The sequence below is a fragment of the Symphalangus syndactylus genome, chromosome 22 (genome assembly GCF_028878055.3).
Source record: "Symphalangus syndactylus isolate Jambi chromosome 22, NHGRI_mSymSyn1-v2.1_pri, whole genome shotgun sequence".
In the NCBI taxonomy this organism is placed as follows: Eukaryota; Metazoa; Chordata; class Mammalia; order Primates; family Hylobatidae; genus Symphalangus; species Symphalangus syndactylus.
The window spans coordinates 61,680,862-61,695,681 of record NC_072444.2 but is presented as its reverse complement, the minus strand read 5'-3'; the positions used below and the strand labels follow the sequence as shown (position 1 = coordinate 61,695,681).

Here is a 14,820-nt window from a genome sequence, read left to right as displayed (position 1 = left end):
TATTTAATGTGCTGGGGATATTTTTTATGTTATATTCTTATTATATAAGTTATGTATATTCTTGATACTTGGAGTATATTGGTGAATAAAACCAGCAAAATGCCCTGTCTTCAGGGAGCCTATATTTTACTACTACTTAGAAAAAATATAGCAGAGTAATTTATTTCATGCAATTTAGGTAAGATGGATGCTTTTCTGACCTATTGAAAACCTTGGAAAGTTAGTGACTGTGGTCTATAAAAAAATTAGAATTTTTAGTGGTGAACCCCAGGCCACATGTCTATACTTTTGGATATTGCTGATTTAACACTCACGCCTCTTAGATAAACCAATATCCATGGAAGTAATTAAAATGATGTCAACATAAGTAAAATTTCCAGAAAAAAAATTTCATGAACTTCTAGCACATATTTTAAAAAATAGCTCTCTCCCAAGAACATTTTATTTTCTCTAAAATTCCTAACCTTTAATATATAAATTGGTAATATACGTAATGCAATTTTTTCCTTAAAGTACATTCAACGCTGAAAACACTATTATTTAAGCTATAACTAAATATTAATATATGTAAGATACTTTATTCCTTATGCAATGTAATTTTCATAGTCTCTCTTTTCCCAAAATATTAATTCCAATTTATATACTTAGTTCTTAGAAATAGGTCATTATCCTCACCCTTTTTATTCATTGAGCATGAGCTACTGAAATTAAAACTTTCCTAGAGTTTGGCATATATAAAGAAAGTTTTAGACCTAAAAAAGTCAGTGAAATAACTTTGACCATTTATTAATAAAGTGCACATATCTGTCAAATAATCCCCTCTTTTTCCGTATGTCTAAGAAAGAGAAGTATACAGAAATTGTATAACAGAAAAGCACAAGTAAATATTTTAAACCTGAAATTATTATATAATAATGGCAGAAATAGTAGCTAACAGTTATTGAATAGCCAGTATATATTAGGTCTTTCAAATAGTGTCTTACTTAATTCTCAAAGAGTCCTGTGAAGTGTTTATTATCAATATCCATTTTCAGATGGACAAATATGACTCAGAGAGGTTAAACAACTTTTTCCCCTTAGACAACCAGGATTTGAACATTGGTTTACCTGTATTAGTATTAGTCTGTATTAGTGTTAGTATTATACCTATATTTGTCTGTTACCATTTCTCTAAAGGAATATCTGAGACTAGGTAATTTATAAAGAAAATGTTTAATGTGGCTCATGGTTCTACAGACTGTACAGGAAGCACAGTGCTAGCATCTGCTTCTGGTGAGAAGCTTACAATCAGGAAGCTTATAATCAGGGAGGAAGGCAAAGGGAGAGCCAGTGTGTCACATGGCAAGAAGCAGCAAGATGGGGGGTAGGTGCCATGCTCTTTTAAACAACCAGATCTCTCAAGAACTAATAGAGCAAGAATTCACTCACTACTGCCAGGATGGAACCAAGCCATTCTTCAGGGATCCCCCCTCATGATCCAAACACCTGCCACCTGACCCCACCTCCATCATTGGGGATTACATTGTAATGTGAGACTTAGATGGAACAAACATCCAAACTATATCAAGAGTAATCTCTTAGGATGACTGAAGGCTATTTTAAAAGCCTGTCACACACACACACACACACACACAACAACAACAACAACAACAAACGGAGTTTTCTTCATTTCAGAACGTATTATTCAAAACATAATTTGTTTTCCAGACTTTGTATAAGCTCACTTGCAAAGTATACTTTGGGGTGATGAAAATGTTCTGAAATTAGATAGAGGTGATGATTCCACCACACTGTGATGTACTAATATCACTGAATTGTATACTTTGAAGTGGTTAAAATGGTAAAGTTTATATTGTGTGTATTTTGCCACAACAATTTTAACGTCGTTTCAGTCCTAAAAGGAAGTATATTAGAATTTTATCCTCTACCTATGCCAGATCACAAATTTCAAGCTAATCTCTTCATTTCTAGGACTACATATTTAAATCCTACCTCTTTGGTAGTAGCTCTCAAATTTATATCTCCAGCAGAAACCTCTCTCCTGAATTCAGACCCCCTAACTTCCTAGTCAACACCTCCATACGAATTTCTAACAGAATCAAAAGTTTAGCATGCCCAATACTGAGTGCTTAATATTCCCTGTATACCAGCTCCTTCTCAGCCCATATTAAATGACAGCAGCTCCACTCTTCCAGTTGCTCAGGGCAAAGTCAGTATCACCCATCCCACATCAATAAATCCTGATGGCTTTATCTTAACTCAGGGTTTCTCAACCTGGGCACTGTTGAGATTTTGAAGCCTGATAATTCTTTGTTGTAGAAGACTGCTCTGTGCATTTTAGAATGTTGATCAGCATCCCTGGCTTTTACTCAACACACATCAGTAGCACCCCCAGTTTTGACAACCAGAAATGTCTCCGGGCATTGCCAAATGTCCCCAGCAGGGCAAAATCACCCTTGGTTGATAACTGTGGCCTTAAATATAATATAGCCAAGATTCAACTCCTTCTCCACACCTCCACTGCCATGACCTTGGTTCAAGCTATCACCATGGCTCTTCCCCTTAATTCCACAGTAGCCTCCTAACTCGTCTCTTTGCCCTGCTCTTCTCAGTGAGCCACCCACAAGGATCCTCTTCAAATCATATTGAAAAGAAAGTCAATAAGAAAGTCAGCTTATGTCACCAGCCTCTCAAAACCCTCCCATGTCTTTCTATCTCACATAGAGTAAAAGACAAAATTTTATTCTGACCTATGAGGACATACCCCATGTGGACCCCATTACCCATCTCACCTGAGCTCCCATTACCCTCTCCATGTTCACTCTGCTCCTGCATGCTGACCTCCTCACATGTTCTCAAGCATGCCCCCCACACTCCTGCCTCAGGTCCTTTGTCCTTCTTGTTCCCACCATCTGGAATGTTCTTTTTCACCTTGATATATCCACGGCTGGCTCCCTCACTTCCCTCAGGTCTTTACTCAGATTCACTTCCTCAGGCAGCTTATGGGCAACCTCCTTAAGCTTTTAGTCTCCCCGCTCCCACTGCATATCCCTCCTCCTGGCCTCATCTTTCCTTCTTAGCACTCGCCCTCGTCTAGCATACTCTGTTTAACTACTGATCATGTTTATTACCCTCTTTATGAGGACCAAGGATTTGCCTATTTTATTCTTAATCAATGTATCTCATGTACTTGTAACAATGCCTGACACAAAGTAAGGACTCAGTAAGTATTACTAGAAATAAGTGAACCTCTTAGAACCAAAACTGAGGAATTTTTTAAGAGAGGACGATTTACTGTGGGATCAGAGACCATAATCTGTTCATCTCTACAAAGCAGGCAGGCATGAATAGTTTTATATTGAAACTTAAAACAGACAACAACATTGTCCCCCATCTGATACTGTTGCTGACGTGATCCTTCTTTCTTGACACAGCTAACAGAGTGCCTGACACCAATACAGATTATAGGATCTCATCACAATGATGACAGGCATTCAACAGCCTTGACAGATCAATGACCTTGCAGCCTACAACTCAGCAGACTCTCCCTCAGTATGGAAATCGTAAAAAACATAATACACTCACTTATTATTCATAAATCCATTGTTTTTCCAAAGCCAGGACTCACTTAGAAACGCCTGTAATTTGGATGAGATTGACTAACATCTGACCTACCGATTTGGGGTGTGGGGGTGGGGAACAATAGACACCAGCAAAAGAGTAAAGTGGTTGACACAGCAATCAAAACCCAGAGAACGGTTTCTAGGTTTCTAAAATAAAGTATAGTTATCTGGGTCTCCATGGAAATCTGTTCAAATTCCAAATTACATTGGACCTGAGTTCTTGGATTTGATAACATACCCTAAAAATACAGCTAATTTCAACTGCAATACAGTGTTAAAAATCAAAATGAAATATACTAAACTCATCCGTAAATAGGTAACAGATTCTAAGACATTGATGTTGTCTTCGAAGGTTATAAACTAGAATTTTTCCAGGGATATAACTCCTCAAATCAATTTATTATTGCTTACCTTTAAAATAATACTGCATTCATGTCAGCATTATTTATAATAGCAAAAAACTAGAAACCACTGAAATGCCAAGCAATAGAGGAAGAGAAGATAAAGCAACAGGAAAACTAGATAAATTTATTAAATAAAAATGCTAAAGAATACTATGCAATCATTAAAAGATGAGGTTGGCCTATGTGCATTAATATGTAATATTCATCAATATATCATTATATGATCAAAGATAGTTGCAAAAAGCAGTGCAGGGTATGATTCCACTTATAAGAAATGTGTGTGTATACATACATGCATATATGGAAGAATTAAATATTTTCAGGTGCACCATTCTCCATCCTACTTCCTGCTCAAGAGGTTTACCTGAATGGATACATCCATGGGCTCCCCTGCCTTGTGGTTTTTGGTTGAATTCATCCAATGGGAGGCCTGGCAGATCTGAAAGCTGGAGGAAAGTGAGGTGGGGCCCTTCATTCCCCCGGCCTCCTTCCTATTTTGCTGCAGGTTGGTCGTATCCCTTTAAAAGCCACAGCATTTGTCAAGCACCTCTCCAGATTCTGGGAACCACTCTTTCTCCTGGCCCCTACATACCCAGAAGTTGTAGAGGCTCCCAACTGATATAGTTCAGGGTTACTGCACAACCCCTTGTTGCTGTCCTTACACACTGCTCACACTTGCCTACTTTTGTAAACGTCCTTCTATGAAACTCTTTTCAACTGCCAACTTTGCATGTGCTATTTCTTTCTTAACAGAACCTAATAAATAACTATAATTATATGTGTATCTTGTATGTGATACATACACATAAACATGCATAAATGTGTACTTACATGTACAAGGAAATTTTCTGAAGGATACAAAAGAGATTGGAAAGGGATACATTGGAGCTTTTGTTCTTAATTTTGTACCTTTTAGATTTCTTTCACTTTTAAAATGTAAGTCATATACAAGTAATCTGCTTTGAAAGCAAAACCAAATAGGAAAAAATCATATTGTTACCTTTTTGATGGCACTGTAAGGAGGGAAAGAAGTAATGAATACCAGGAGAAGTGACAGTAGTGACTCATATGTTCATTTTAAACAATGTGTTATGTATGATGAAAAGGATCCTCGCTTCTGAATCTTAAGTTTGACAGTTACCAAAAAAATTCATCCACTGTAGAGTTTGTTTTTACCATCTTGTTCCAATGACCTACTTTTAGAAAAGCATGCTTATTTTAAAACTTGCTTCAAAATAACCCCATTTTCTTAACACATCTCATTCGTCTTTCAAATTTGCCACTTTCCATTTTAATCATATATTTTTAAAAACTTTTGACAGTAGTCATAAAAATGTGCATATTTTGATTTGATCAAAGGTTTGTCTTTTGTGATTAAAACAAAATAACCCCATTCCCAGAAAGGAAATACTGACTTTCAGGACTATTTCTAAAGCTTCCTAAAACTACTGTGAGGGAAAAAAAATGCAAACCAGTAATGAAGTATTGGAGCCCACAATTAAATTAATTTATAGGGGCTTTAATGCAATTAAATTTCATCCAGACTGTATCTCTAATGGTGGTGGTTTTTTTTTTTACTTAATAGACTTTAAAGCATAATTCACTTTCATTTTTGCAAAATTATTTAAATATTACAAATATCAATTTTATACATATTTCCATGGTGACACAATACATTTGAAGTCTATTTAATTTACAGATGATGAAGCCAAAATGAAAACTCTTTGAGGACCATAGATCTTCTATAACATCACAGTTCCAAGATATTAAGTATATAAGTTATCTGTATTTGAAAGAATGGAGTCTTGAGAAAGCAATAAATATTTTAAATGATCTGATTGTGAAACTTAAAGAAAATTAAAATCCAGAGCAAGGAAAAGCATCAGTAATACAAAGAGCTAAGATGTTTAGGGTTCATAATTGAAGTTAATAAATTATTAGGCTCTAAAATTAAATTTAACAGATCTTTTTCGCAGTCAAATTAAGGAAATATTTAGAGATGAACATAAGTTATATTCCAGCCCCAAACTTCAACTCAAATTATTCATATACATAAAGGATCATGCATGAGGTAGCTAAGAATCTCAAAATACATTAACGTGACTTTACAGTCACAACTAATGAGCAAAGCTGTTAGGATAATTTTTCATGCTCTCAAACCTAGAAGATCTATGCTGGAAAGTATTTAACAATAAATAGCTAACTAGTTTAAACCCTGAAAGAGACATGCAGAACTGGGCCAAAACGTTCTTAGCTGAGAATATCAGCTAAATTCAGATGTCATTTTTGCTACAAATGTGCTGCACACTGGTGAAATATTTGACAAAGGAGAAGTAGATGTAGCTATGGAAATCATAACTTTAATTGACAACAACATGAAAATTCAGAAGGATAACAAGCATCATGGATGGAGAAGACAATTATGCAGGAGTAAAAATCAAATATAAGCTGCAGAATTTAAAAAAAGAATCTATTTTTCCTCTCTGGATATTTCCCACTACTTTAGAAAGAAGAAGAAGAAGGATGGAAAGAATATTCTTCTTGTTAATGAATATAGGACAAAGGAACAGCCAGGACATTCCTACCTGGTTTCCAGATGAACTGATTGTCCTTTTTGCCTTCCAAATGAGCTGCATGGGACAGCAAGAGAGAAAGCAATAGAAAGAGCTTCCTCATGCTCCTCCATACCCAGCAAGTGACTGTTAGGTTGCTCTTTGGAAACATGCTTCAGATTTTTCAGCCTCTTGACTTGCCTATTCCTAAAAGAGAAAAAGAAAAATCAGGTAAGTTTCTTCCACAAAGAAATGATAAAAACTCATTTTGACTGCTAGAACCTTTATTATGATGGTATTGCCAATTTTTCATTACCATGAAGATAGTACATATAATATCAACCCTGTGGGAAAAGCTACAAAAAGCAAAGCCACATTCTGTTTTTACCATGTTTTGTATTATTTTTTGTAGTGAAGCGTATTCATGAATGAAATCTACCACTGGATGATAAAACTACTTATTTCCCCAGTTGCTTTTTATTTTATACTTTTGGTAAAAAAAGATCAATGTAACGTGATGATATTATCATGGATTCTCACAGGATCCAAAGTAGTTACTTGATTCCCATAGTAACTCTAAAAAGAAAAGAAACAACAGCCTGAGGTGGTTAATTCATATTTATACTTTTGGTAAGAAAGTAAGCTTTAACAGTACATATTATTAAAAGAAAGTAGTAAATATATGTTATGTTAAATGTTAAATGTATACCTTTTATTTCTCTGAAATAAAATCAGGTAAGTTTCTTCTGTACAGAAAAATCAAGTAAGTTTCTTCTGTACAGAAATGATAAAAACTGAGTTTGACTGCTAGAACGTTTATTATGATGGTATTGCAAATTTTCTATTGCCATGAAGATAGTCTTTACAATATTAACATTTGAAGGTTAGCAGTTAATTAGCCAAGTTTTCAATCCTTACCCATTGAAGGCATCATCAATTCTATGGACGCCACAGTCCCTGTGTCAGTATATTTTATTCTTAAAAGCAGGGTTGGCAGATACCTTGTATATTCCCTCCCTTCTACTCAGACGAATTCCACGAGGAGCTCATGATTTGAAGAAAGAGATACACATACACGACAAGTCCAAAGTAGGGCAAGGGATGCTGTAACAGTAGTATTAAGAAAGTGGGATGGAAAGATTGAGGACAAGGCAATTAGTTCCTCTGTGCTGAGCGAAAAAGAGAGGAGAGCCTCACACAAGATAATATTTGAGAAGAGCCTAGGGAAACATAAGGACCTGAAGGAGTCAGGAAGGGCATCTCAGGCAGAGAAAACAACAAGGCGTTGAAATGCGTTTTGTGTTTGGGGACTGGTGATTAGGCTGGTGGTTGCTGTGAAGGACAGAAAGAAGAGGGAGGAATGGACTAAGATGAGATTTAACACATAGGTTGGGAGCCAAATTGTAAAGAGCTGTGAATGGCATAATAGGGATTTGGGCTTCATGCTGTAAATAGTAACAAGAATCATAGAAGAGCAAATGATTTTTAAATAACTAGGATCAGTGTGCATAATGGATTACTAGTAGACAATGGTAGAGAAATTGAGGGCAGTTAGAAAATTAGTGAAACAGTAGTCCAGGCAAGTATTGGTGAACGAAAAGGTCAAGGATGAGGAGAGACTTGAGAAGTCATAGAAATTGCTTCTGGATTTAAAGGATCTGGTTAACAACTGGATGTGCTATATAAGAGGAAGATGATGAAAAAGGATAGAAAGACTGCAAACTTAGATGCCTGGACCATTGGGATCCCTTTACCAAAAACAGGAAACAGGAAGAGGGGCACATTTGAGAACATGCTTTACTTTAGAACAGAATAGATTAAGTCTGATGAGGCTACCAGATATCCAGGTCCAGTTTTCCAACAGATAATAAGAAAACTGTAGTGGAGTGAAGGAGATCTAAAATAACTTACCACAATACATGTATTATGAAAAATAAAAAGATATAGGTACTGGAGGGTAAAAAGATTGAACAGTAAAAAGGACCTGAAGGGTAGAAGTTATTGCCCCTAAATATATACCTACACAATTACTACAGGTGGGTGGCAAATCTGACTATGAGCTTCCTAGTGGCCAAAGAAAAGAAATAGCTATTGCAGTCTATGGTCCTCATGTGTATAGGATTAAATTACACCACCCTGCCCACAGTTTTTGCCTTCTTTCTTCCTCCCCCCTCCCAGGAAAAGACTTTGCCCTGCTCCCAAGCACTGTTTGGATTTATATCAGGAGTCCTTGTAAATACAGGTGGTATGCTGAGCCATGTGCTGAACACATTACTTCATCAAATAAAACAGCAAGTTGTCTGTGGTAGAGTCTCGTGGCACTCCTGGAACACTCCAAGGGTATGGTGCAAAGTACAAATCAGTAAAAATTATTCTACAAGGAGTCAAGCAATGAAGTTCCAGTACACAGCTCTCTGACAGCCTGCCTCAATCCAGGGATGAAGAGTAAAAAGCAACCAAAACTTTTCTGCAAATTTGTACAATGCATATCAATATTGAGAAGAGCAGAAGTGGAGTGCTCCAGCTGGAAGATGGTAAAGCTCTGTTGCTTGAGCAGTTTTTTTCTCCAAGAGTGGCCTGTTAGGTGATTTCATGAAACTTCCGTGGCATTACCAGACACAATTCTAAAACCTCTGGCCTAGAGAACTGAATTGGCCACATTTCCTTAGAGCAAACATCCAAGAATATGATTTGTCACAACTGAGCTTTTGCTAAAAATTAGGCAACATGGCTACTAAATTATAGTTTATTCTAAGGCAATTACTAGCTTACATGGTATTTTTGTGTGAGGCTGAAAAAGGTAGTCCCCCTCCTCAAGTAAAAATATTTTTAAGTTAGTATACTATTACAAAACCTGAATTGTTCTGACCAAGAGTCCTTTTCTGGAACCCCAGTGGACAGCAGCCCAGGCTCTGTGCACATACGGGCATACTGGAACCCACCTGCACATGTGAAGATTCACAGATGCACACATCACCATCAGCGAGCATACTCTGCGCCCTCCCTCCCTCCCCCTCTCCAGAAGAGGAGACAGTGCCACAGTCAGAACTGCAGCTGCAGCTGGAGAAGAGCCTCAGAGACCCCAGAGCGTGTTAGGGGACAGACTGCAGCCACAAGCACATGTGTTTACCCATCAGTGCCTGCTCTGCTTAGTGTACAAGTTTCAGGTGTGGGTTCATGCAGGAAGGAGCTCCCCATTCCAGCTAGAAGCCCTGGAATCTCAGCTCCTGCCCTGATGCTCCCAGGTAAGCTGGCATCTGTCTATGATATGAATTGTGGCCCAACAGATGAGACATTTTTATGCACATATACACACATACACTAGATTATGGATATTTCACACTTATAATGGTAAGTTCACATGCTTTAAGAAGCAACACAACAAAGAATGGACTGGAAATTATATCATGATATTTAAAGACTGCCTAAGTCTTTTGTCTCAATGGACATTCACTCCACTTCTACAGAATGGTGGACTGAAGCCAGGCTATTATATTCTCCAGACACACACACACCACACCACACAAATGGGTGGTTAATTCTGCATAATATAGATTTGATACAAAGATTTTAGCCTGGACATTTTTCAGAAGACATTATTGCCAATTATATATGCCATTGAGGCAGTTGAAAAAAACCTAAATATTGCCCTCATAAAACAATATAACTTCCTGGTGAATCCTACAAAGCAAATTAGTTTAAAAATATACCCCTGGGAAAGCAAATGAGTGGTCTTCTATATATAATGACAGATCAAAGTCAATGCCATGTCAGAGAGCTTTTGATAAAGATGATGACTGTGTGGCCGGGCGCGGTGGCTCACTCTTGTAATCCCAGCACTTTGGGAGGCCGAGGCGGGCGGATCACGAGGTCAGGAGATCGAGACCACGGTGAAACCCCGTCTCTACTAAAAAATACAAAAAATTAGCCGGGCGTGGTGGCGGGCGCCTGTAGTCCCAGCTACTCGGAGAGGCTGAGGCAGGAGAATGGCGTGAACCCGGGAGGCGGAGCTTGCAGTGAGCCGAGATTGCGCCACTGCACTCCAGCCTGGGCGACAGAGCGAGACTCCGTCTCAAAAAAAAAAAAAAAAAAAAAAAAAAGATGATGACTGTGTTTGGCAGTGGTTGTTCCTAAGCTATTATTTCCAAAGCTAATAAAGCAATAGCTAGCAGGACCAGTTCTACACAGAGGCTACTTTTTTTCATGAAACAAAATCGCCAGGGTATACAAGATAACTTTGTCCATTCTCACTAACGGCCATTCAGCATATCTGAAAACATATTCAGATCACTACAATGTAAACTAAAGAGAAGGAGGGCCAAAAGCATATCTTCTCTACTCCAAATGGCTGTAGGTGGGAAGCTAAAAAGAGATTGAAAGTATTATGAGTTCCAGTGAGACAGCACATGAGCCAGAATGATTGGCCAAGGAGTCATGTGGAAAGATGTTGAATTTTGCATCAATCTTTGAATTTTAATTGCAAAGAAAGCCACATTAATATTGTCTTAGCACAGTTTGCTTTGAGCCTTGGTTTTCTCTTAGGCTTCCTCAGCAGTCTAGAACTTGACTCTGCAAAGTGACCTAACTCCTTTAAGGTGCCTTCTGTGATTACCCAAGCCAGGACCCAACAGCAGAAGATCCGGACAGAGTGGCTTGGAGAACTATTGGGCTCCTGTGGTCCCCATAATCTCCTGGCTATCACTAACAAGGCCTAGTGCCAATAGGAAACCAAAAACTGATCTTGACCAAAACAATCTGGAATACAGATCTTACACAATGATTAAAAGAATCTCAATTTTGGACTTTTACTCCTAAAAATATGTGCTGCATGCTTTCTACTGAGCTGACGTAAAGTGCAGAATGGATTTATTTATTTATTTATTTATTTGTTTGTTTATTTTGACAGTCTCACTCTGTCACTCAGGCTGGAGTGCAGTGGCGCCATCTCAGCTCACCGTAGCCTCCTCCTCCCAGGTTCAAGCAATTCTCGTGTCTCAGCCTCCTGAGCAGCTGGGTCTACAGGCGCCCACCACCACGTCTGGCTAATTTTTATATTTTTAGTAGAGACAGGGTTTCACCATTTTGGCCAGCCTGGTCTCAAACTCCTGGCCTCAGGTGATCAGCCTGCCATGGCCTCCCAATGTGCTGGGATTACAGACGTGAGCCACTGTGCCCAGCCCAGAATGGAGTTTGAATACAGGTGTGTCCTACTCCACTGAACCACGTTGCCTCTCTTCCCAAAACGCCTGGAATTCCCATTAAACGATTCCTTGGAAAATACTGGGAGTCATTTTTGTATCTGTAACTTGAGAAGCTACACAAGAGTTCACCATAAACAAAATGAGAGGACAAGAAGCAATTAGAGATTCCACTCCTCTGTAAAACACAATGAAAAAAAATGCTACGACTATGATTACAAAAATACATTATGTGGGAGACATGGGCTACCCACGATGGCTTGAATAATTTACATCACGAAGGTCGTTGAATTTCCAAATCTTCTTATTTACTATATATCTTAGCATCCAAAATGTATTTGCAAGGTTAGCTCTAAACTGATGAATATTAAGAGAAATAAAAAACAGTTTCTCCTTTTAGCCTCAGTTTTCTAATCATTGAAAGGCCATTGAAACTATAAAAAATGTGCCTCACACTTCATGAGCATTTCATTTTCCCTTAAATGTATTCTTATCGTTGAAGCCTTTAAATATTTAAAAGGCACAACATTTAAAAAATAAAATAAAGTAAAAATAGTTTCAATTTGCTTTCAGCCTAAAGAAACAGCAATGAGTGGGAGAAAAGGAAACTGTGATTATGTACATCTCCATAGCGCCATCTCATGGTAACTGTGCAGAGAAGATGGCTCCATAAAGATGGCTGATCAACGGGGCTATTGTCTGACTGCAATATTTTGCATCCCACTTTACCTTCCATAATTGCTTTACCATACGTTGCTGTATACAAGACAATACCTAAACACTTCCTTTAATGCTCACCACAGCCCTGCAAAGTAGTTATTCATATTATGCCCCACTTTAGAGATAAGAAAACTGAGGCATGGTCCATCAAGCCACAACCTGAAGTCACAAAGATAGTCGATTGTTTCCAAGTGACATCAATGATCTCCCACTGAAGCAAGAGTGAGTAGTGTTGTAACTCAATATCAACACAAGCATTTTTTCATGTCTCTGATAATGTAGATCCTTTATAGCCCGATGTAGGTTCTCTTACCATCTATACAAGCCAATTTATATCAAATAATTTCACTTAATCGTCACAATGAGCAATTATTCCTATTTTTAGACGCAAAAGAGATTGATCCCTAAGGATGTTAAATCAATATTCCAAGGCCATCTCAGCAAAAAAGTGTCAAGCTGGGTCACAAAACAGTACTGACACCACAACCCATTCTGTTTACATCATGCCTTGTGAACCCTGGCGGTGCACTACCTTGGAGCCTGAGGTTCCTCATCCACAAAATGAGGAGGACAGTCATTGATAACCCTTAGGAATGAAGGATGCTACAGAAGCATGGATAGAAAGTGTATAGATGAGTACCTGACAGTGAACACTGACAGCTCACTAAAGGTTTGTCATTATTACTATTGTCACTGTTTTCTCAAAAGTCAGAAAAACTCCACTCCAGCAATATTTAAGGAACAGTTTGAATGCAATCCTGCCCTGCAGCAAAATAGTGGAAGATGATTTTTCAACCTTCCAATCTTGTGACTTTGTGCTATATTTCTGAAGAGCTAAAAAGCACTCTGTACCAAGAACTCCATTAAAGATTCACACTGGCCCTGTGAAGGAGAAAACAGGTATTATCATGTCTATTTTATGAGAGAATAACCTCCGGCCTTGCAATGACATGATGTTTAGTAACTTGTTCAGGCCTTTGAACCACCAGCCTCTTCCTCTCTGCACCTCACTCTACAGACCTCAGCATGACACTCTGCAGGTAACTGAAGAATCCTAAATGGTGTGAAATGTAAGAATGTGGCATGGGAATGCATACCATAAAAGTATACAATCACATGTTTCTTTGGTTTGCTATATTACAATTGCAATAGCTTGGTGTCATGTAATGAAGCCACAGAAAATTTCGCAAAAAGTCATTACAAATATTTTTCCTACTTCTTAACAAACTTTTGCCACAGGACATAACAGATAAGAAGGGATTGAAATAGGTTTTCTGAAACCTTCAAAAACATAATTTCGTATCTGGGTATCTGTGACAGACATTGCTATATTCTCCCTTTCTTCTTTTTTTTTTTTTTTTTTTTTTAGATGGAGTCTTGCTCTGTCACCCAGGCTGGAGTGCAGTGGCGCGATCTCAGCTCACTGCAAACTCTACCTCCCAGGTTCAAGCAATTTAGCAGTTATGCAACCCTACGGTAAATAGCTTAAAAATTCCCCCTACTTTATAAATCCAAGTAGCTGGGATTACAGGTGCCTGCTACCATGCCTGGCTTTTTTTTTTTTTTTTTTTGTATTTTTAGTAAAGACAGGGTTTCATCATCTTGGCCAGGTAGATCTTGAACCCCTGACCTCATGATCCACCTGCCTTGGCCTCCCAATCTCCCTTTCTTCTAGAACTACTATTCTTTAAGGTGTCCACTTGCCAAGGAAGGAAGGGAGAGAGAAGAGAGAGGAGAGAGAGAAAAGAAAGAAAAGAAAAAGAAGGAAGGAAGGAAGGAAGGAAGGAAGGAAGGAAGGAAGGAAGGAAGGAAGGAAGGGAAAGAAGAAAAGAAAAGGAAAAGAAAAAGAAAAGAAAAAAGAAAAGATCACATTCTCAGATTTCCATGTAGGTAGGGCTGCCACGTGACTCGGTTCTGGCCAAAGATTAGGAGGCAGAAGCATCAAGGGTATGGAGATTTCCCTTATCCAATAAAAAAATAAAGCCCCCCCCCTAAAAAAAGTATGGTCTTTCGCCATTTATCTCTTTCCCATAGAACACAGATGCAACATCCGGAGGCACCAGAGCCTGCTTGAAGCCATGGGGATACATGCCACCTACTAAGGAAGACAGAGTGGAGAACAGAGGAAACCTGAGGCTCAGACACCACCACAGAGCTGCAGCCACTGTCTGAATTGTCAACTTCTGGACTTTCTGTTTTGTGAGCAAATAAACTACTTTGTTTTTAAGCCATGCTTTTGTGTGCCTTCTGCTACATGAGCTGTAAGTCCCACAGTATCCATGTCACTAAATACAGTAGGTCTATTTATAAACATCTATGTATG

The 14,820-nt window shown here is 38.3% G+C and overlaps 1 protein-coding gene across 1 annotated transcript in view; it reads right to left on the bottom strand.

Moving 5' to 3' along the window:
- Positions 1-14,820, bottom strand: part of THSD7B (thrombospondin type 1 domain containing 7B) — a 1,279,053-nt gene that overhangs the window by 780,153 nt on the left and 484,080 nt on the right. Inside the window, exon 8 of the mRNA XM_063631314.1 lies at positions 6,613-6,786. Coding sequence (XP_063487384.1) covers positions 6,613-6,751 — 139 coding nt within the window. The 5' untranslated portion in view covers positions 6,752-6,786. The remainder of the gene's footprint in view (positions 1-6,612; positions 6,787-14,820) is intronic.